The sequence below is a fragment of the Protomyctophum parallelum genome (assembly GCF_964188405.1).
Source record: "Protomyctophum parallelum genome assembly, chromosome: 1".
NCBI lineage: Eukaryota > Metazoa > Chordata > Actinopteri > Myctophiformes > Myctophidae > Protomyctophum > Protomyctophum parallelum.
Window position 1 is genome coordinate 87,521,656 of NC_139697.1, and position 23,889 is coordinate 87,545,544.

Here is a 23,889-nt window from a genome sequence, read left to right on the forward strand (position 1 = left end):
CAGCGGGAAATCAACGTCCGATATAATGCAACACTGTCTTAAAACAGACGCACACGCTTGCATTAAAACCCATTTGTGGATAAACAAACATACATGAATGAAACGAGGTTCGAGGTGTATATAGTGTAGTGGTCAGTGGTATTGAGACTAGTAGGCACCGGACAATGTAAACGAACGTCCTCTTCCCAGTTCCCACCGCTTCCAGGAAGTCAGGCTTGTGTTGTGTGTGTGTGTGTGTGTCGTTGCACGGACTCTCGCGGAGGAGGAGGAGGAGTGGGATTTAAAAAAAACTACGTAAACAGCCTCAACAGAGACACTGTTGTCACTTTTTTAAATTTTTACTATTATTTGTTGCGCTAAAGGAGGACCACCATGCCACCCAAGAAGCGTAACTGTGCGGCAGTTAAAAGTGCCCCCCCAGACAAGAAGGAGAACCCAGAGTTCTCTGTTAAAAAGTAAGCTACCCTGTTCACTTCACGCCATTAACAGAAGCGATACTATACTGTGCTAATAGTGGTGTCGTTTAGTCGGTTACAAGACACGATATTGCTTTAGCAAAGTGCTACTTCTTAATTCCATGCCGGTGGATTTGCTTGTAAATTGTACTACTACTGTATTTGACAAACCATTAGCTAGCTACATAATATCATGACACACTCGACCTCTATCTGTCGATGAAACGCGTCCAGCCATTGTGTTATTGTTTGTGTTTGTGACAAATATGGGGGACCTACAGATATTTACCAGTACACTGACTGTTAATAACTGCTCAATAAACAATGTACACAGCGAGCAAAGTCACATGTTAATCCCGAGATTATACAAATGTAAAGGTTCTACATTAATTAGTATACAGTATACATTAATTGCTATGTTTAACCACACTATGACATATAATTTACTAAATCACACACAGTATGTAAGTCTATGTGTCTTTTACTTAAATGTTAGTTTATTCAGTATGTTCCTCTGTTGGCTGCTCTTTGTTCCATCCAACTAGACACAGGGAAAAGGATGCAGAATTTCTGGTCCTATGTAAGAGCCTTCGGGTGACAGACATGGTGTGTGATCGAGCCTGGACGTTGTGGAAGGCTGTTCAAGAATCCATGGATGATGCTCCCGTATGTATCCGTCTCCAATTTATGAACATCTTGGTATACATATACACACAGCAGTAAACCCATGTTGACAATAGTCACAGGTCCAGATGTTACTGTATATGTGAGGTGGAATATGTATAAACCAGTGGCTCCCAAACTTTTTTACGTCAAGAACCCCCAAATTGACACTAATTAGCCTGTGGACCCCCATTTGAAAAGATATGCCAGGGACCCCCATAAGAGACCCGTTTAATTTCAAGGACCCCCAGTTTGACATGCATTAGTCCCCCATTTAATGGCATTTCTATCTCTGGGACCCCCAATTTATATTGTAAAATCAATGTTAATTTAACTCTGAGAGTGTACAAATGGAACCAAATGGATCCCCTAGGGTACATTTGTATCCATTTTTACACTCTCAGAGTTATAGAACCGTAAGGGTCCATTTGCTTTCAAACTATCATTTAGCTGGGGACCCCCTGGAACTCCCTCAAGGACCCCTGGACCCCACGTCACGAACCACTGGTATAAACCACTAAAACAAATCAATAGTGTTATTGCCTTAGTACTTCTTTCTGTGCCATGAGTCTCGAAGTGCTGCTCGTGGCATCTGTTTGAACTTAAGCCCAACCTTTATCTGAATTTGTTTTTTGATTGAGAATGTAGGCTCAATGCCCAGGTAAAGGTGGATAACATGACTACGGTATGTTATAACAGTCAAATGTTCATATTGTTTTAAATCGTAATAATATCTGAATCGTAATCGTATAAGAACTTGAATATCACTATCAGTTTGTTGGCACTAGCCTGTGAGCCAGGCCTTCACATAGTTTGCCTGGATGGCCAGACTATCTATCACTGCATAGATATTAGTCTGGAATCTCTGTGTGGAATTTGTCACATTTGTCTGTTTCCAGGCTAGCACATAGTCGCAGTGTTACTAGAAATTGTTTTGTTTTGAACCTTATAGATTTGTTTATGTTTTTTCCCCTCAATCTGTCGTTATAGGATATGCAAAGACGGCTCTGGGGTGCATGCCTGTACGTGACTGTGACTGACCTTGATGTTGCCAGTTTTACTGTAACACAGATTCAGAAAGCTGTAGATCTGAAGTAAGTATAATACATTAATTACTGGGGTGGGAATAGGACTACATAACTTGTAGGTCTATGGAATTGGCAGAAAGATATTGACTGATTTGATTTATTTTTGTACGTAGTTTGAAGCAGTTCCTGGATTTGGTGAAGAAACTGGATGTGAACGTGGATACTATAAGCACCCAAGTTAATTCAGTACTGACCCGCCTGGAGAAGAAGTATGACGTGACACTGGCTCTCTACCAGAGGTTTACAAAGTGAGTGACGGCGTAGGAACAGCAACAATATAATGGCTTAAATAATCCACTGGTTGTCACTTCATCACTTCTCATTGACCATTTTCACATGGCAGATATTTTGCTCTTAACACCCTGAGTGCACAGGACGAAGTTCTCCGCCCTTTCAATTAGGGATGCACCGATCCGATACTCGTATCGGAGATCGGTGCCGATCCAGGCTAAAATTCTAGATCGGGTATCGGATCGGTGGCCGATCCATTATCCGATCCGATCCGATAATTATGTGTAATTACAGTATGAAAACAACTCTACCCCCTCTGTGACACAGCAGTGTAGTATTGACAGTATAACATGTGGAATGCAGCCAGGCTAGCCTGCGCACACATTAACCTGGTCTAATTGTTGCACAGTTATTTAATAAATAAATCAGTGCATTTATATCTGTGTTTGTTACATTTTGTTTTACAAAGTTGGGAAAGTAATGTTTAAGTCAAGCCTTGATGTTGCCTTACACAAAATAATGATTCCAGACTCCACACAGTGAGGCATACAGCTTAATAGGTTATTACGTTTCTTTGTGGGGGGTATCGGATCGGTACTCTGTTGTATCGGCAGATACTGGACCCCCATGTATCGAAATCGGTATCGAATGCCAAAAAGCCGGATCGGTGCATCCCTACTTTCAATTAGTAACGCCCAGCACTCAGGACAGAGATTGATCAAAAGGACAGAGACAAGTCTGTCCCGCCCTCTGGTGGTGGGCGGGTGGTGTCACAGCGGGACACACAGACACACACACAGACATGATCTGCAGGGTCTCATAGTTAGTGCTCACTTCATTCGCAATCACTGCGTTCGCTATTATTGATATCAAAACCGATCGCATCGCTCCACAGGCTGGGAGCGTTTGTTTGTTGCGCAACATTCTATGTTATTTTCCGGTGGGACGTCATCGAAAATGTCCCCCCATTTTAGCCGACGAGATCATTCCGTCCAATTCTAAGAAAAGATTATGTGTTAGACGGCCCACCGCGGTCCCGTTGTTGTCGATCGCCTCTAGAGTGTTTTGACGACATAAAGCTACTTCAGCCACATCCGAGATAACATCCAGTCCGTCGCTAAATGTGCTCTGCTGCTATAAATCGCTGGGCGCTATGATTTAATGGATTAATTAACCCTGGGCGTTCGGGGTGTTAATAACCACCCTGTCAGGGGGAGAATAAAGCCTAACGGTTGTATTTCTGTACACCTGTGCATTTATAATCTTTGGTTATGACTGAGTTATTCATTGATCATTACCTTTGTTTTTGTTCCAGAATAAGCAAGAATATCTTTACTTTGGGTTCTGATGGCAAGTAAGTTAAAGAATATTGTATCACATTAATTTAATTAATTGATGCATTCTTCCTTCAACTGTGTCTTTTTTGTCTCACTTGTGATAATTCGTGTTAAGTAAGTTCATGTTTGATTAATAGCTCAATGTGTTGTGTTTAAGGGAAAAGGAGACCATCGAGAACATTTGGACAATGTTTCTGTTAGCGAAAGGTGGGTTAACCTTTTAGTACAGATAATCAAAAACACATTTCAAAGAATGAAAACCGCTAGGATGAGGAACCCTGAACATGCTCTAGGAACAGCGCATTGAAATGAAGCGGTTATGTCGAGTATTGCCGTCATTCACACGTTGCGTCTCTGCCACCTACAGGACGGGTTCTGCAGATGGAAGATGACTTGGTCATATCGTTCCAACTACTGCTGTGCGTTCTGGAGTTCTTCATCAAGCGCTGCCCTCCAGGCCTCTTGCAGCCACTCTACCGTAAGCCTCGGTCTCATGCCACTCTTTTCTTGGTTTGAATGGAGGAAATCATGTTTGTGGATCAAAGTATTTAATACAGGCTTACTTTGTTTTCTTTTAGAATCGGCCGTCAACAAAGCTCCGAGCCCCCCGACACGAACGTCTCGTCGCAGTCAGAGTAAGGCCAAGTCGCGTCCTCCAGAGCCAGAGCTGGACGTGCAGCTGCTTGAGACCCTGTGCAAAGACAACGACTGCAACATGGAAGAGGTCTGTGCTCGGCTCCCTTTACGTTAGTTATTCAAAGTCAAAGTCGTACGATAAGTCGCACACGTTACCGCAGGGATATCTGTTCTCTGCCTTTGACCCATCTCTTGGAGCGGTGAGCCGCAGCGTGCGCCGCGCTAGGGAATCATTAGTTGATTTGACCCCCCAATCCAACCCATTTGAGTGCCAAGCAGGGAGGCATTGGGTCCCATTTTTACAGTCTTTGGTATGACCCGGCCGGGGATCGTACCCCCGACCTCCCAGTTTCAGGGCGTACACTCTAACCACAAGCCAAGGCCACTTTTCATTCTCAATAGTCACTACAAAGTATTACATTTATTATTACTTAGTAATGGTTTTCGTCCATGTCACCGTTTGATGCGTATGCGCCGTGCCAGCGTATGACGTAATGACTACTTGTGCTTGATATGGCAGTGGTGTCAGATCACATACATGTATACAGGAGCATTACCTTTAATCCTCCCGACACTAAAACATATCGTCATTACGTCACCATCGAAAACCAATTACACCCTGGCATTGGGTCCTTTAATCCACATCTTTATTACGTCATCATTGAGAGCTAGTTATACCCTGACGTCATATGCTGCTACGATACATACGCATCAAACGGGGCATACAAAAGTAACCGCAGTATACCGCAAATCAACTTACAAATTACATATACATATACATAGAGGCATTTCCTTTAATCCACCCGACACTGATCGACATATACGTCACCATCGAAAGCCGTCTCTTACCATACTTAACAATACTACTTTTTTACCTCCAAAAACTAGGTATGTAGCAAATAGCTAAACCTAATAATTAAATATTTCAAACGTTCTTTCACAGAGAAGCTGAGATTTGACAGTTTGTAGCGTTCGACAGTACTTGCGCACTCTGCTTGCGCACTAGTAGGCCATTTATGGCCTACTTGTGTGCAACAAGCAAGTAGGCACTCGACAGAGTGCAGTTCTAGTTACTTGCGCAAGCAGAGCGCGCAAGTAATATTTTCGCCCGGTCTCCTTCGTCGTGACAGCTGTTCCGCCATTCGAGGCTTACGCAGAAAAACATCAAATCTGTGCCTGTGTTGCTGGACCAATGATGACGAAATGACCATATTTCTTACGTCATCATTTAGAGCTAGTCATACGTATACTATATACATAATCAGTAAAAAATAAAATAGCAAATTGTGCCTGATCTGCTGGGACCAGAGTACGTGGTGTGTATGTGTATGACTAGCTCTAAATGATGACGTAAGAAATATGGTCATTTCGTCATCATTGGTCCAGCAACACAGGCACAGATTTGATGTTTTTCTGCGTAAGCCTCAAATGGCGGAACAGCTGTCACGGTTTTTGGCGCAAAGTAACCACAGTATACCGCTAATCAACTTACAACTACACACTTCATACAGTATAGAGTATAGAGTATATATGTATACATATATAGTATATGCCTATATACTATATATATACTATATATATTTCTTACGTCATCATTTAGAGCTAGTCATACGTATACTATATACATAATCAGTAAAAAATAAAATAGCAAATTGTGCCTGATCTGCTGGGACCAGAGTACGTGGTGTGTATGTGTATGACTAGCTCTTAATAATGACGTAAGAAATATGGTCATTTGTGGTCATTTGATCCAGCAACACAGGCACAGATTTGATGTTTTTCTGCGTAAGCCTCAAATGGCGGAACAGCTGTCACGGTTTTTGGCGCAAAGTAACCACAGTATACCGCTAATCAACTTACAACTACACACTTTATACAGTATAGAGTATAGAGTATATATGTATACGTATATAGTATATGCCTATATACTATATATATACTATATATATTTCTTACGTCATCATTTAGAGCTAGTCATACGTATACTATATACATAATCAGTAAAAAATAAAATAGCAAATTGTGCCTGATCTGCTGGGACCAGAGTACGTGGTGTCTATGTGTATGACTAGAAAAACTAAAAAGGGATCCAGAATATATCTACAACGATAAAACAGTATTTCTTATATAGATAGAAACTTGAATCATACTTAATAATACTAGATGTTTATATGTATAAAGTAGGTAGCAAATAGTTACATCTAAACATTAATCATTTCAAACGTTCCTTCACAGAGATACTGAGATTTGACAGTTTACAGCGGTCGAAAGGACTTGCGCGCTCTGCTTGCGCACTAGTTGGCCATTTATGGCCTACTAGTGTGCAACAAGCAAGTATGCACTCGACAGAGTGCAGTTCTAGTTAATTACTGTGGATGTATGGACTACATCATGTATCTATCATGTCCTACATGTTTATGTCTCTAATGTCTTATGATGTTTCATGTGTACCTGATGTTGTTCAATATTCTGATTGTAAAGTGTGTCTAAAGACAAATAAAGCTCTGATTATCTCATTTCATCATATCTAGTCTTGCAAACAAAATACAATATTGTCTCACTCTGTGTCTGTTTCAATGTCACTTTTAGGTGAGAAATGTGTACCAGACAAGCTTCTCTGCTTTCTTGGAGTCAGTGGACATCTCAAGATCCCAGGATCTGCCTCAGGTAGGGTTAGCATGTCACATCAACTGTAAATGGCAAATGGTGCATTTTTATAGCGCTTTTATCCGAAGCGCTTTACACAGATTGTGCATTACATTCACCCATCCACACGCACATCCATATGATGACGGGTAACCATGCAAGGCACCAACCTGCACATCGGTGATCAGGCGGAGCCCGGGATCAATCTAAGAACCTCGCGATTCCCTTCCGGCCGCTCTACCGGTCACTATCCCCCTGAGCCACTCCCGACCAACTGTTTATGTTGCTCTTCGCTTCGATAGTGTTTGTAGTATGTATGTCCAAAGCGGTTGCTTTTCTGGAAAAGGGGAAAAAATAACCTGTGTTCCAGATAGTATATTCAATATAGTTATTATTTAGTCACAATTTTGCGGCTACTTTTGTACACTGTAGTGTGGGGGAGAAAAAGTTCAAATATGGAGATACAAGGATTCTGCCCGTCATACAGAACAAAAGCATATTGCAGTCATATCTTAGATGCCACACTTATACTCTATATTGCAGTTAAATCCATCCCTTTTCCATGTACTGTATACACAGAGACCTTTCATGGTATGTTTGGTCATAAAATATTCTTGAAATGTCATAGGAAAGTCATGGAAATCCATGTCAAAATGTGTATTAACCCGGAAATTCCCAATATTACCCATTTTACTTGCATAGTCTGGTAGGCATACTAGTAAAGCTAGCTCACCCCCGTGCCGACGTCTCCCGCGGAATGCATTGGAAATCGTCTATTACGGACCGATTGCCGACAAACCGCTGTAGATGGTGCCTTCGGGTCGGGACTTGTAGGATAGCGTTGAACACCGACCGAACATGCTCAGTCGATAACCGATAATTTCTGAGGGGCGCCAGGCCCTCCAATATACAGCTTTACTGTTTGTGTTGTCTGAGCAAATCGGCATATGTATGCGAAGGCCCGATCTCCTTTCGTGTCTGACAGCTGTGCGGTGTTCTTTTAGTTCATCTTCTATATTTGCTTTGCATGGTGTTAGTACAAGGTTTTGTTGAGCACACAGAGTAGTAGTATCACACGGAGGTGTATAATTTCATGTGAAACCACCTGAGACAGGATGTGGTCTTTTGCTTCAAATTGACATACTTATCTGAAAAAGGATAATGGTACATATTTTATAATGCTAGCATTACTGTAGTTGCCAGGTAACAGACTGGGCATTTTTCAAGTGTTTTCACGCCAGCTGGTGGCTAAATAATTATTTGTTCTGGTTGTTATTGGCTTATGGGTGGACAGGATAAAGAATATGTTTTATGAAAGTCTATTTATATTGTTTTATTGGGCTAACCTGACTCCTTATCTATTTATTGTCTAGTCTACTGTCATATTGCATATTGTTTTGATACATTTGGAGTAACTTGTTGACTTTTCTCTCGTGGCCAGGCCTTTCATTCCCAGGCCCGTTGAGAACTCTAGTAGCAGCCACAGTTCCAACCGGAGGCACATTTAGCGCATAAACGAAAGGCAAAAGCAGCTTACAAAATGTTCCATTCACATTACAAAAAGACACCCACGGAGGCTGAAACAATTTCCACCACAGAAATATTAGATGCAAACTAATGTGGGATTCTTATGGAAACAATTTAGTTTTGATGAAGGTATTTTTTATTTAGTTTTCTTCAGGATGAATACTGAACGTTTGGCCCCTTCCCTAGGCCAGTGACCTCAACATGCAGTACGAGGAGCACTACCTCAAGAGCAGAGACTTTGACGGGCGGCTATTCCTGGACGGAGACGAAACTCTTCTTTCTCCTAAAATAGAAATGTAAAGTGCATCAGTTCCTCAGTATCATTCCGATACATTTCTTGTCATTGTAGGCCTTTGTTGATTTGTGATTTTATCTTGCAGTATATTTCCAACATTTCTAAATAATTGTTTTACTACAAAAAAACCACACACACATCCAGGATGCAGGTGGAGAGAACGCCAAAGAAGAACAACCTTGAGGAAGAAGTGATCATTCCACCCCAGACACCGGTTAGGTGAGCACCCTCTAGTTCATCTGTTTCATCTCTTCTGGTCATTCTTCCGTAACTCTATAATTGCGTCTAGCTGTTAGCGTAAACCCCAATTCCCAGTGCTAGCACACGCGTTCACTTTAGAGTTTGCCCGCAATCAATCTTCATCAAACGCATCTATCATCAAGGGCTCCTCCTTAAAAACGAATCCAAAAACTTGACCATGGCCAGTCACAAGCCCCAAAAACAGCCGTGTCTTTTATCTCTGACTGAGACGCAGAATGCACAATTGTGAATGTGTATTGACTATGGTCTATACTCTATATGCATCATTCTTGTGCTGTGCACCATGTGCACATCATGCTTACGTTTTCATGTGGTTCTCAGCCAACGAGGCATACATACCCCAGGCCTAACGCATGACCCCTAGTCCCAACCCCTGTCATAATAGGCAAACAGTCTGGGGAAATCATGTGGAGCATTGTGATCTTATAGATCTCCAATCTTTGGTAGCTAATACATAGACAAATCCATGTGTACTGGAATGTTTATTCTTATGTGGACCCCAGGAAGACTAGCTGGTTGCTATGGCACCAGCTAATGGGGACCCTTAATAAAAAAAATCTAATAATTTATCTACATGTACTTGCCTTGTTATGTTGTGTGTAAGGCATCCTCAAATGTGCTTTTTTTCCCCAGTGTATGGACCACAGTCTGAAATGTATTGCATACTGTATGTCTGATCCTGTCCTCCTATTATCAGAGCCGCCATGAACTCCATTCAGCAGTTGAGGGTCGATCTCACCTCCAGTGGGGACCAACCGTCTGCTAACCTCACTATGTATTTCAAAGTGGGTCTCCATAGTTTGGCAACATTTCTATATATATATATATATATAGTCCCACAATACACAACTTGTGTTTTGTCATAACGGCCTTTGACCTCGTGCTATTTCCCTTCAGAACTGCACGGTGGATCCCACGGAGGAGGTGCTGAACCGAGTGGAGACCCTTGGCCAGCTGTTTGGCCAGAGGTTTGCACAGGCAGTCGGCCCACGTTGTGTGATCCTGGGCAAACAGGTACCAGTTAATACTCTCAAACACACAATGATGATGTGGTTGTGAATGATGCAAGAGTAGCAACACTCTATTAATATATTTTTCTACCTTTTCTTTTTCCAGAGATTTACCCTTGGCGTGTGCCTGTATTACAGAGTCATGGAGTCGATGCTTAAATCGGTAAGTTTAATTAAAGATTACAGTGTGTGTATTTCTTTCCCTACGGATGGTCATCTTAAAATGATTTGTTTTTGTCGACCACTAGCTGGTGCACTAAATGACCTGGTGATGTATGTATGATGATGACACATGCACACATCAATGTTGTGCAGTTACTGGGAAGTCGGATATCATTATCCTCTACAGAAAAGGGAATTAGAATTTCAAAGGAAAGTGGCAGGCCTACTGCGGATTGACTGGTTGGGTCACCATTATTAGCCAACGTGCCCATATAATCATGCAGTCACATGTGTCTGCTGTATGAGTTTATGGAAGGTTAAAGCCCCAAACCACACCAAAGGGTCGAGACGGTTTTAGCGTTGTCCCTGCGGTGTGATATGTCTTGTTGCATGTTGACCTGCGTTTAATTCAATGGCCCAAACCACACCAAAGGGTCGAGGCGGTTTTAGCATTAACTCCTTGCTACCGTTTGGGCCCAAGGAGTTGCATGGTGACCCTTTGGTGTGGTTAGGGTTAGGGCTTTAGAGAACAGAATTATTATTATGATTATTATTAATATAGTGTTCTGTATAGATATGGGTACATGGGACAACACAACAGTGGTCCCCAGGTTGAATCTTCGTTGGGGTGGTGGTGGTTCCTTGTTCACAATCAGGGGTTGAAAACCCCTGAAATAGATCAATGCGTAATTTAATCGCTACATGTTTGTCATTTCAGAATAGTAAAAGTTTTCTCCACATGACCATTTTTTCACAAAATGCTTTTTTATTCTACAGGAGGAAAAAAGATTGTCGGTGCAAAATTTCAGGTATGTGTCCTCAAGTTTCATTAAAAAAAGCATGACTGTTTTAATCAATTTGCTGTTCTCACATGCGATAGAAGGGACTGCGTACAAGCCTCTCTTTGGTTCTGATTTACCTCGAGACGAAACCTGTGATTTCCGTTCCAGCAAACTACTCAACGACTCCACATTCCATACCTCACTGTTGGCGTGTTCCTTGGAAGTGGTCATGGCAACCTATGAAGGTGGGCTCCCTAATAGTAAATACTATTTCATAAAGTATGAAGTCAATTTCAATGTCCAATTGACACTGATTTTACAGTCAAGTTAGGTATCGCAGGTACGGTCACCCCTAAACCATCTCGCCACTAGATCTTTTTCCCGCCGACCTCGCACCGACCGCTCGGTGCCGCGGTTCTTGTAGTCTTTATTTTGTTTTACTGAGAATAAGTTTAGTGTTAGGCATAGTTTTACAGAGGATAAGTTTAGAGTTAGGCATAGTTTTACTGAGGTTAAGGTTAGGAATAAGGTTAGGTTTAACCGTTTCTAGCATAATTTACTTTAGGAATACCAGGCCGCGCTGTGCGCCGGGGGTGAGTTGGTAAAGGGGTGACTCGTATTCTCAAGTTATCCCCTGTGTCCTTTTCTACTTTGTCACACGCAGCAAAAATAATTGTGTCGATAAAATGGATACTATTTTCAGGGTATAATTTGTGTCAATTGCCCCTTTATAAACAGGGAGCACATTCAAGAGTGGGGGCTACAACCATGGGAGTAACGCTGACTCGGCGGAAATGGACCTGTGCTTCCCCTGGATCCTGGACGTGTTCAAGCTATCTGCATTCGACTTCTACAAAGTCATCGAGAGCTTCATCAAAGCTGATCCCAGCCTGCGCAAAGACATCGTCAAACATCTGGAGAGCTGCGAACACCTCATCATGGAGACCATTGCATGGAGAACGGTCAGTTTTTAATTGATTGTTTTTTTGTATTGGCAACCATTGATATTATAGCTTGTCAATCGGTGTGAAGAGCCAATGCATTCTCATTCATGTTGATAATAACGGAATGATCATAATCCAATCGTGCCACTGGTATGTATGCAACCCAGACTGTGCTGAGCAGGTAGAAACAGGATTCACTCAATGAACACCTTTGTGTGTGTGTGTGTGTGTGTGTTGTGCTGGGCCTCATGGGTCTCAAGCTCGCTTCTCTACCAGCCTTGTTGTCAGTGTTTTTGAGGGGTGTTAAAACGCAAACGCAAACATTGTCCTAAAACAAACGTTGAATGCCATTGACAATGACAGATTTGAGTGTTTGTGCAAACACAAAAATGTACTGCCATTGACAATGAATGGCCAACTTTGAGTATTTGTGTAAACACAAACATTGTGTAAACGCAAACATTGAAGACGGAGGTGAGGATGCAAATTGTGATCGGCCGGAATGAGATAATGTATAATGATAGGAGTGCCCCTCACTTCACACGGGTGTGATTTTTAAATAGTTTTCAATGTTTCTAATTGCAACATTGTCTTGTTTTAAATGTTGACTACATAGTCCATCGTCGTAATCCCTTACTTGTCATATTTGGACCTCACGTCACTTGAGAATGTGTATTATATTGTGCACAAGGATGCTAACGCACACCAAAGTCCTTTTTAGCGGTGCTGGCCCACGGGAGAGAACTTGAAGAAGGAATCTTGAAAGAAATCACACCCGTGTGAACTGAGTGTTGCTCTCCCACCCCCCCCACCCTTCTCTCTCTCTCTCTCTCTCTCTCTCTCTCATTAGCAGGCAACAGTGCAGCACTGTCTCTCTCTCTGTTTCTGGCACAACAGCACCCCTACTGGTGCTCGTTATACTGGTGCTCATTAACCAACACATAGGTGAACACGGACATTGCTGTTCCTTGGAAACTCAAAAACAAAGTGTCCGCAATTCTGCATGGCGCACGAAGGCTTAACCGCCGAAATGTTGGATTCATATCATGTCTTAACCTGCCGCGTCCTAATAAAGTATTGGCACTCTGGCTATTGGCGTGTGCAGACACTTTCTTGTTTTTTCAAGATTCCCCTCTTCAAGAGCATATATACTGTATTAGCATTGAGGAGATAGCGAGGGCCCTGTTTTGGGCTAGGCACACTGGCATGAGGTCAAATGGTGCACAACCTGGCTGAGGCACATTGGTGCGTCTTTTGGTCTTTTGGTGTCTGGCCGATGTGAGAGGAGAGGAGAGCAGGACATTTTCGTCTATAACGACATGCAGCAAATATGTACAGTATACCAGGTTGAAAGTGGTTAACGAGTTGTGAATCCTGTACAGTAAACTATTTTCTTAGGACATTGAACAAGTCTGCAGGTCACTGTCGTGAGGCAGTGAAGCTCTCTGTGGCTTCCACGGCCCTGCTGCTGGCAGGCTCCTTGTGCGCCACCAGGCTGCTGGAGAAGTAGTAGATGAGCGGGTTGAGGCAACAGTTGGAGCTGGCTAGTGACAGCACCACGGGGTGCAGGACTTTGGTCACCTTGGCCAGGCTGCAGCTGTGCAGCAGGCCCACGTGGGTGAGGGTGTACCCCAGCAGGTTGACGTGGTAGGGGGTGAAGCAGAGCAGGAAGACGGCCAGCACCCAGTAGATGACCGCGAGGGTGCGCCGGCGGCTGAGGCGCTGGCGGTGCCGCGGGTGTCGGAGTGCCCTCAGCACGCTGCAGTAGCTGAAGACGAGTGCCGCGGTGGGCAGAGCGAACGCCGCCAGCACCAGGCCCAGGGCGGCCAGGATGAGGCCGTGCTGGCGCAGGGAGGACGGGTCCATCAGGCAGGAGTCCCGGGGGGTTTGGTGGCGGGACGCGGCGGCCGTGTGCAGCAGAGGCAGGGCCACGCTGAGCCCCAGCACCAGACACCACAGCCCCCCGCTGACCAGCAGGGCGGTGCGCCGCCGGCGCGGGGCCGACGCCAACGGGTGCACCACGGCGAAGTAGCGGTCCACCGCGATGCACACCAGGAAGAAGACGCCGCCGTACAGGCTGATGTATTTCAGGGTGAAGGTGACCTGGCAGAAGGTTCCCCCCGGCGTCCAGGAAGACGGGTCTCCGGACTCCGAGTGGGCCCGGGACTTCAGGTGGTGATAGTAGATCCTCAGCGGCAGCGAGACCACGAAGAACAGATCCGCCGCGGAGAGATTGGCCATGTAGACGGCCGTGCTGGTGAATGTGTAAGGGGAGAGCCACAGCCGGCGCAGGGCCAGGCCGTTGGTGGCCAGCCCCAGCATGAAGATGACGCTGTAAGACACCTGGTAGAAGACGAAGCGATAGCTGGTGTCCACCGTGCAGTTTATGGACAGCGAGGAGAGTGGCTCGGTCACAAAGTCAGTGGTGTTCCACTGCTCCATTACTCGGTGTGATTACTGCGTCTCCGTCGTCATGTCTGGAAGAAGTGAAGTAGGTTGAAGTGAACGACCGGTTAAATATGGAGTAAATATCCAGTAGCTGCTGGTTTTTTTTTCCTTCCTTCATTTAACTAGCCAAAAACTAATATGATTCCTTTATGGAAACCGGATTCTTATTTACAATTCCCCAACAACAGAGGGGGGGGGTAAACTCTCCATGAAAGATGTTTATGGGAGATAAGGACAAATATTTAAGCCTGTGGCCAGTGCAGCTTTAATTAACTCAAAGTCCAGTTTATGGAGTGTAAATTTGCAGAAGGGCAACATGAAAATGGGACCACAGCTGAATTGTGTTTGATGTGCTGGATGAGAGTCAATCCAATTCTGGCAACAGAATCTTAACTGCCGGCCCTTCCCCATTTCTCATAACTCACTCACGCACACGCATGCACGCGCACACACACACACACACACACACACACACACACACACACACACACACACACACACACACACACACACACACACACACACACACACACACACACACACACACACACACACACACCTGGTACCACAGTACATGGAACTTTCCACCTCCAAGGTGTTTATTGTCACATATACTGTATGTACACATACAATACAGTTGGTTGCAGCATTATTATGCAATGTTTACATAGACATTCTTGTACTTGCAGCTTCCTTAACAGTGTGGATAACAAAAGTAACATTAGTCGTAAAATTCAGTGCAATTAAAGGGGAGTGTGTTTACCCCCCACCCCCTTTCCATATGATATTGAGATCCCCTGAAATACCTACATTGATTTTCTCTTGGCTGTTATTTAGCCATCCTTTGTTTTAAAGGAGAATTCCATGCTAGAAGGCTTTCTTACCTTTATTTGTAGTTGTTACGTCCCCACCAAAGAGGTCCAGGTGTTATTTTGTGCAAAAGCGCATTATTGGCTATTTCCCCTACCATAAGCCCTCAATGAATTGAATTGCATTGAATTGAATGGGGCATTGGGGTGTGCTAAATCACTTATTTCCATCTCTCAAAAAAAAAAAAATAATAATAATGCTCTCTTCATAATGTAAATAGTATCCCAAGCGGCACACTTTACTACTTATTTTGATGGAAATAAGCAAATTGGCACAAAAATCCAACCCCCATTGAGGGCTTATATTAGAGGAAATATCCAATAATGCGCTTTTGCACAAAATAACACCTGGACCTCTTTGGTGGGGACGTAACAACTACAAATAAAGGTAAGAAAGCCTTCTAGCATGGAATTCTCCTTCAAGCAGATGTGATCGTCTGTTCAACGTGAATCCCCTTCATTTAATCTTTCATTCATTTAGCTTTTAATGATCAAGCCAAAGATATAACTGAAGTTGAAAAGATTAAGTGGAATTATTCCAACATTTTGTTCTGTTTTTCCAACATTTTGTTGTTGTTTTGTATTGGTTTCCAACTTTCTTCTAAAACGGAATATATCATTTGTAAATTAATGGTGTTCCTACTTCCTACAGTGAGACACAAAGTGTCAATAGTCAGGTGTTCTACCCAGTACCTGACAATGGTGTTACCCCACAGCAAATAATTACACAATCAATAGAGTATAACCCTATCTTATGTCCATATGTATTTTTATTAACCCATTTAGGCAGATTAAAAAAGAAAAAAAAAAGTCTTCTAAATCATAAAGGTTTTCTGAAAAACCTATGTTTCTATGTCAGTGGTTTTCAAACTATTTCATGTCAAGGACCCCAAAAAGTATATGTAATTGGCCGCTGATCCCCATCTGAAAATATGTTGTTCCAGAACGGAAGCAAATATTTGAGTTAAAAACGTTCGCTCTGAAAGAATATATATTCAAAGATTTGCGACACATATTTAAATTACTTTGAAATGTCCAGACTTGGAGTTTAAATCCTGTTAAATGTTGCACCAATTGGCCCAGGCCGTAGCGTAACGGTCTGGGCACCGGACTGGTGATCCAGTCGCGGTGTGCCGCGGGTTCGACTCCCGAACCCGACACGGCCTTTACCGCATGTCATCCCCCCATCTCTCTCCCGTTTCCTGTCAGCCTACTATCTGTCCCTTAAAAAATCAATAAAAAAGGCGTAAGCCGCAAAAAAAGATCTTAAAAAAAAAAAAAAATGTTGCACCAATTGACAGTCTGCATGTAAAACCGCGTATATTAATGTAAATAAAAATAATGAATTTGGAAATGGGTAAGAAACTCACCAGCATTGGGAATCCATCCACACAATGACATTGTCCTCTCCAGTCAGCAGATGTTCAGCGGAGGGTTGAATGGTCATTCTCTACTAGTGGACCTGCAGTAGTAAGTTTAGAATGACAGCTGACTGTACACTCCATATTGATTCTGTCACTCCCACCTTTACACACGGGCTCTTAAGCCCAGTTCATACTTCGTCGCACAACAGTGTTGCGCGTCAGACGTTTGCCGACCTACAAGCTCAGAATGCGTGCATCAGCAGCACATTGTGAACTTGTAGATCGGCTATTTTCGGCGTGCTACACCGCCGTGCATCAAAGCATAAAATTGGCTTTTTAGAGTGCAATACACCCCCACCAATATCAGGCCTTGTGGTTGCTTTGCAACAGAAACTCCCTGGGAATGGTATTGGTCAGTTTTCTAAAAAAGATAAGTCTTCAAAAGACAAAAGAGTGTCCGCACACACTGATAGCCAAAGTGCCGGTTATTTATTAGGACGCAGAGTGAGAAACCAACGTTTCGACAGATGCAACTGCCTTCTTCAGGGTATGAGGCATCTCGCTAGTTTGCTGTTGAATAATTAATCTGCATTTTGGCTTTCAGTGTCACTCTTTCTTTTGTCTTTTTAAGACATCTTTTTAGATGTTTCTGCCATGAGCTGGAACCACTAAATAAGACTGGTGTGCGTATAGCATCCTTCTGCACAGCCAATTTTCTGTCTAGAATACAGCTAAATCTTTACAAATAAAAAATAAACTATTAATTAAAATGATAAATTAATTATTTTTTTTACATGACGGGCAGATGTTGATACCTGCAGGGCATTTCTGCCTGATGCACCTCCGACCGTGCCTGCTTAATAACAATTATAAATTAAAGTATTCTAAAACGGGTAGTCCCAATACTTCATTCTGATTGGCTGGTTACCGTCACGTGACCGGTGTAAATTTCACCGATAACCCACTCCTTAAATCACTTTGTATCATCCTGCAGCCTTGTAGCTGAACTGGGAAAGGGGAGTGCTTGATTGCTTTACAAACACATGCCGTGCGGGCGTCTAAGCACCGCCCGGCTCATATGACTGTGAATGTGTGGCTCCAGGCAGCCCCGTAAATACATCAAGCGCTATTCTCCCGTCACATAGGCTACTTACGGAGCAAAACAAGGAAGTGTTGTGGCTCTGGCTCGCTCGCTCTGGTGGCGCAAAGCGTAGCTACTTTTGTGAATTTAATAGTTTTATTAGGATAATATTGCTATTATGTTTGTAACCGTTTTAGAAAAGCAATAAGCCACTCGAGGCCCCAGCTTACCGGGTATTTTACACTGGCTGGGGGGTAGAAGACCCTCCGCTTCGCGTCGGGTCCACCTACGCCCCCAGGCAGTGTAAAATACCCGGTAACCTGAGACCTCTCGTGGCTTATTGCTTAATTGAACCACTATTGGTAAAATCTAGTTTAGAAAAGTGTTTGTCTCCTAATACTCAATGCACATACAAAACCCAGTGTGGACTCAACTGCAACATACCATATAGATAGAGATGTAAATCTGATGGATTTAAAATAGATGTAAAGCTGTTAAATGCTTAAGTTGTAGCAATACTGTGTAGATTGCCTAATTTTGGGTAACTTCACAAATCTTTTGATTTAGAATGATGGGATAAAACCTCAGTTTACACTGAAATTCATTTCACGTTCTTTGTCAGTTCCATTCAAGAGTTTTTAAACATGGGTTAAATATACAATTTACACTTTTGTCATGACAACTTTGCATATAATAATAATAATAAACTTTATTTGTATAGCACCTTTCATACATAAATGCAGCTCAAAGTGCTTCACAGGGCAGGACACAAAAATATAATACAATAAAACACAAGTAGTTAAAATGATAGAACAATGGCAAAGAACAAAATTGAATATAAGAACATAAAATAAATAAAAACAAATAAAAACACCACATGCAGCAAATCAGTCAGGGCAGGGTAGGAACGTGCATAGTAAAACTCAACTAAAAGCAAGAGTGAAGATATCACAATTATATACTGGAACAAGATCTTTTATCAGCACACTAAATGAATCAATGAATCCTGCTGCTGCTAAACCAAAATGAAAGTAATTCTTTAGCCTGTTGCGTTTCAATCGAGGGACTCTCAAACAACGCCATTAGAGGGCAGTTGTTCTCCATTAAAACATGCAAGTGGGTCAGAGGAGATCCTGGTAGCAAATCTGAGCATGCTCTTCTTGTGAGTTGCTTGAAAGGATTTTGCCATACTGTAGGTTGGCCAATAATCTTTGCACACGTTTGGATTCTATTGTAGTCGTTTAGTTTAAAGCTTTCTTCACAGATAGGCTGTAGTAGCCTACAGCAGGGGTTCCCAGACTTTTTCATGTCAAGGGCCCCCAAATGGACACTAATTAGCCCGCAGATCCCCATGAGAGAAGACTTTTACGACTCTAGCAGTGATTCTCAACCAATTTAGTTTCAAGGACCCCCAGTTTGACATGAATTGTAACTGTTAATTACTACTATACATATATTGATTATCTTCTTAACAATTATTATTGCATTGAATTATTCTATCGGACGAAAATAGCCAATCTACAATGATTTGTGAGCTTGTAGACAGTTTTTTTTTTTTCTTTCTTTTTTTTTTTTTGTTGCCATTTTTGAAAATCGAATGTTTTTATTACGATTAAATGATTGGCTTCATTAACTGTTGCACCCCTAAGTCCCCTATTAATACAGATTGAATTGTAACAACTTTTGACTTTTCACAATGCCTTCTCTTAAATATTTGGACTCTATAGTCTACTCTGCATCCTGTACTTCTCCCCTAGGGAGGCATGTGCTTGCTTGCTTGCCTGGCTTGTTTCACATTTCTTTCTGCAGATCTGTGATGACGTGAGGTCGTTAGAGACGACCCCCGGGGCTATACCTCAGCAGGAATGTAGCAACAGTTAGTCTAACATGCAGTGTTCTCATAAGACGGGACACATTTTGACTCACCCACTACTTTGACTGCTTCGTAATGCATGTGAATTCCGGGTGGTGTTATATCTCTCAGATAATCGTTCTGCAGTGTGCTGTGCATAGCATGGTGCAAAAACTATACATTCCATTATATCAAATTATCCAAATCTCCATTATATGAAATATCTGCAACTAGAGGATTGAAATATGTCTGTTATTGGTATATGATTGTCCTTGCTTGAAGGACTTTCAGTCAACCCATGTACTGTATATTCTCCTTACTTACATACAGTATATTTAGGTTTTCCACATAATTGACGGATGATTTTATACCAGAATGATCGTAAATATTGGCCTATGCTTATGTGCCTTACAGGAGTGCAGTACTTAGTTTAGACAGTTTTTGGTTTAGACTAGTCATTGGTTAGACCAGTCATTAGTCCTACAACTACACACCTGAACCTAACCGTAACCCATGTCTAACCAATGACTAGTCTAAACTAAGTATGCACCCCCCTTATGGAGCACACCTAAATGTTATCTGGATCCTTGCACATTGAATTCATGAACTAACATTGGAATCATGGTATTTGCCAGTCTTATACTCCTGCCTCCAAATGCTTTACTTAGTAGCTGTATAAGGTAAAACAAAATTCTTTAACATTTCATCTTCACTTTTCCAACCACAAAATGGAACGACAGTTAAATACATTTTAGCTTTTATTGATTAATCCATGTTGTAGAGAAGGTTCTGTAAAGTGCTTTGGAACCTCTTTTGTTCATGACACATTAATTGTGCAATTATATACGTGTATGGCACAACATACTTACATACATACTTTAAAAGAGAGCTCTAACACTGTTATATTGCCATGGCAGAAGTCTTTAACCCATTTAGACCTGAGGACGATTCTACAAATATCTTCTAAATCCTGACAGTTTTCTGAAAAACCTCATGTTTCTATGTCAGCGGTTCTCAAACTATTTCATTTTCCAGGGACCCCCCCCCCCCCACCCACCCCCCAGGAGCAAAGATTTGAGTTTCGCTCTGAAAGAACATATATTCAAGATTTGCACCACATTTTCACGATTATTCAAAAATAGCAGATGAGTGCCGCGCTTACGAGCTTGTAGATCTGCTATTTTCCAATAGCTAAAGCATAACATAATAATGCTTCAAACACCAAAAGGGGTTCCCGCCATGAATGGATTAAACGGGCTGGGCAGATACGTAGATCTGTGAATTCTCAATGTAGTGTTGCTGCCACTCAGTCTTTTTGTTATCATGCACCATTCTTATCGTTCACACAATCTGTTGCTGAAAAGGTGGAAATTACTCCAGACTTCTGTACTAAGACATTTAAAATACACACTGAGCCGGTAAGACTACACGTATATCGGCCCATGTTTAGTGAGTCAGTGAGCTGCAGTTCATCTCCATCAATTCTTATATACTGTACAATATAGAAGCTGAAGCTCTGTTGTTTAAAAAAATAAAAAAATATCTCCACCACTTCATCGTCTTACATATTCATGATGAGTCTCTCTCTCTGATGTCCAGTAGATGGGAGAGTTGCTCCTTAGCATCCATAATGTATTTGCTGCGTCCTTCCTTAAGTCCTTCCATTAGTCCTTTCGCTAATGGTCTCTGAACCATTCTGCTGGTCATCTTCCACTTGAAACCATTTAGTTTCTTTCACCAACGGGGCTCATTCTCTGGCCCATAGAAAAGTGATAGTGTCATTTATTTATTATTATCAGTCACACTGTAGACTCGCTGTTGAAGGGTTTCTCTTTTAGAAGTCCAGGGCTATCGTGTACAGGACTGCTCACGGGGCTGTCCGTCCGCAGTCTGCTGAAGACCGTGGATTTTTGTTTGTGCGTCGACTTTCGCCTGATGGAGTTCTGTATGGTCTCCGAGGTGAAGTAATAAATGACCGGGTCGAAGCAGCAGTTGGTCACCGCTATGCACAGGGCGATGGGGTAGATTGTCCGGACCACCGTTTCCATCCAGCAGCCGGTCAGCGCTTTGGAGCGGACCAGGGAGTAGAAGACCAGGTTGACGTTGTAGGGGACGAAGCAGAAGCAGAAGATGAACAGATGCACGAAGATCATCCGTAGGATCTTTGCCTTGTTGAGCTGGCCTCCGCGGCTGAGGGTGTCGGGGTTCCTCAGTCTCTGAAGGACCCTGACCGAACAGTATACGTTCACCACCAGCGGGATGAGGAAGCCCACCGTTTCAATAAACACCACCACCTTGGACAGCTTGGACTCCCACTGCTTGTTGGAGAAGTTCTCGAAGCAGTAGCTCACGTCCATGTTGGCTTGGTTCTTGCGGGAGGTGATCTCCAGGTTGAAGCCTGTGGGCAGGCTGCCCGACAGCACCAACACCCACACCGCGACGCAGGCCAGTTTGGCGTTCCTCTTGTTGCGAACGGTCTGGGACCGAAACGGGTGCACGATGGCCAGGAAACGGTCCAGGCTGATGCAGGTGAGGAACATGATGCTGCCGTACATGTTCGTGTAGAACAAAGACACGGACAGCTTGCAGAGGAAGTCCCCGAATGGCCACTCCTGGTTGATGAAGTAGAATATCCGAAAAGGTAGAGTGAGAACGAAAAGCAAGTCCGAGACCACGAGATTCATCATGAACGTCGTGGTCTCGTTGCGCAACTTTAACCTACAGGCGAAAATGTAAACAGCGGCCACGTTGAATAGAAGTCCAATTATGAAAACCAGACTGAAGACTGAAATGTAGAGGGTGTACTTAAATGCATCACTCCTGCATGTGTTGTTGTAGGTCCCGTTAGTGTAGCTTGATAAAGTGATATTATCTATTTGCAGAGTACTATCATAAGTACTATTATACATGTTTAGAGAAGACTGGTGATTGTTTTTAAACGCAAAGTACAGTTTAACTGTCAATTCTGGAGTTACTTTAGCTGAAATGTTATGATAATTGCCGATTTCAAGTACTTTCAGTTCACTGTCGGCTGTTTGCTGAAGAACAGGTATAGGCTAAAAGCAGTCATCAAATGTACTCCTGAATAATTTCAACATGCGTTATTAAATGTTTTAAAGTGTTTAAGGGAGTAGTCTGCCACTCCACTCGATGCCTGTATTGTATCCAAAATCTTTAGAAAGATCTGTATTGAAAGTACATTTGAAGGAACCCCTCCTTTAACCAATAATCCAGTGGCTTGGTGATGAAGAAATCCAAAAAATGTTGTCCTCTGGTTCCTGTAATCCTTGTTTGAACGAGGTTTTATGATGTCTGTCCCCTGTTTTCTTTTTAGTTGAAATGTGTAGCCGTTGCGAGGAAAGAGTAATGTGCCTCTTTTAAGTCAGTAAGCAGCCCAGTCTTTTTTGCTTCTTTGTTCTTTCCGGTGTGTTCCTGTAAGCAGCTACCTGTAGAAGTCACGTAGTGGTATAGCGTGCTAAAAAGGGGGTGTTGCTCTCCTGTTTCCTGTCCTCTGCCTTATCAGGCTGCTAAGGCAAAGGCTCCAACACACAGTGCTCACACAACAGGGCTGCAGACAAGAGGGGGTGGAGTATCTACCAGTCAAAGTCCTCCCATTAACAGCCCTGTTTATGCAATCTGTTGCTGTCTCTCGACAATGGGACTTGGCCAAAATGGGTGTGGCCCAGTTTTCTTTTGTTGATTACGTTTTTTTTTTCTTTTTTGTTATCAGCTCATTATAATTTAGTAACTCTAATCCCTTTACTTTTATCGTGTTTTCCCTGATCTGTTGTTAATATCAAACAATGTACGCTTTTTAACAGCGTAATTTTAAAATAATACAGCAAACTGCATATCATTATTTGGTGATTTTTATACAGCCAATTTAAATATAACGGTGTTATGAATGTTCAATGTTGCATATCTTAAATGCTGAAGTAAGGAAAAGGAATTGAGAACCGTAATTGGAATTTCTAACTGTAAAAATCGACATTGTATGCCTCTGAGCTCATCGATTTCTTTCATAGATGTTTTTCGGAAATCAATAAGAATCGCTAAAGAATCAGACTGATAAGCTGAATTACTAATGGCATTGGTATCAATAAATATCTATCTTATCATTTTCCCGTCCCTAGCCCCAAGCACATTGTTGAACTTTTGAAAGCTGTTGCCAATGGCGTCAGCAGGGAGCAGCATATATGACAAGACGTGGAATGTTGCAATTATAGCATGCCTATACC

The 23,889-nt window shown here is 42.6% G+C and overlaps 3 protein-coding genes across 3 annotated transcripts in view; 1 reads left to right on the forward strand and 2 right to left on the reverse strand.

Annotated features, from left to right (window-relative positions):
- Positions 1-253: 253 nt before the first annotated feature.
- rb1 (retinoblastoma 1) overlaps positions 254-23,889 on the forward strand; it is a 42,245-nt gene continuing 18,609 nt past the window's right edge. The window contains exons 1-17 of the mRNA XM_083787925.1: positions 254-455; positions 1,001-1,121; positions 2,109-2,212; positions 2,320-2,454; positions 3,753-3,791; positions 3,932-3,981; positions 4,142-4,252; positions 4,353-4,498; positions 7,000-7,077; positions 8,770-8,879; positions 9,023-9,097; positions 9,837-9,924; positions 10,037-10,153; positions 10,256-10,312; positions 11,089-11,120; positions 11,262-11,338; positions 11,832-12,055. Of these exons, the coding sequence (XP_083644051.1) occupies positions 373-455; positions 1,001-1,121; positions 2,109-2,212; positions 2,320-2,454; positions 3,753-3,791; positions 3,932-3,981; positions 4,142-4,252; positions 4,353-4,498; positions 7,000-7,077; positions 8,770-8,879; positions 9,023-9,097; positions 9,837-9,924; positions 10,037-10,153; positions 10,256-10,312; positions 11,089-11,120; positions 11,262-11,338; positions 11,832-12,055 (1,647 nt within the window). The 5' untranslated portion in view covers positions 254-372. The remainder of the gene's footprint in view (positions 456-1,000; positions 1,122-2,108; positions 2,213-2,319; positions 2,455-3,752; positions 3,792-3,931; positions 3,982-4,141; positions 4,253-4,352; positions 4,499-6,999; positions 7,078-8,769; positions 8,880-9,022; positions 9,098-9,836; positions 9,925-10,036; positions 10,154-10,255; positions 10,313-11,088; positions 11,121-11,261; positions 11,339-11,831; positions 12,056-23,889) is intronic.
- Positions 13,457-14,479, reverse strand: LOC310869806 (lysophosphatidic acid receptor 6; the record flags this gene model as incomplete). Its single annotated transcript, XM_083780742.1, has 1 exon — positions 13,457-14,479. One exon carries the CDS (start codon positions 14,477-14,479, stop codon positions 13,457-13,459), a length of 1,023 nt encoding a protein of 340 aa, XP_083636868.1.
- Positions 20,928-23,147, reverse strand: lpar6b (lysophosphatidic acid receptor 6b). The gene has a single exon (XM_083787938.1). It carries the CDS (start codon positions 22,558-22,560, stop codon positions 21,451-21,453), a length of 1,110 nt encoding a protein of 369 aa, XP_083644064.1. The 5' UTR covers positions 22,561-23,147; the 3' UTR covers positions 20,928-21,450.

Excerpts from the sequence above, each read along its gene's own strand:
- lpar6b (XM_083787938.1), bottom strand. The coding sequence starts at position 22,560 with ATGTATAATAGTACTTATGATAGTACTCTGCAAATAGATAATATCACT.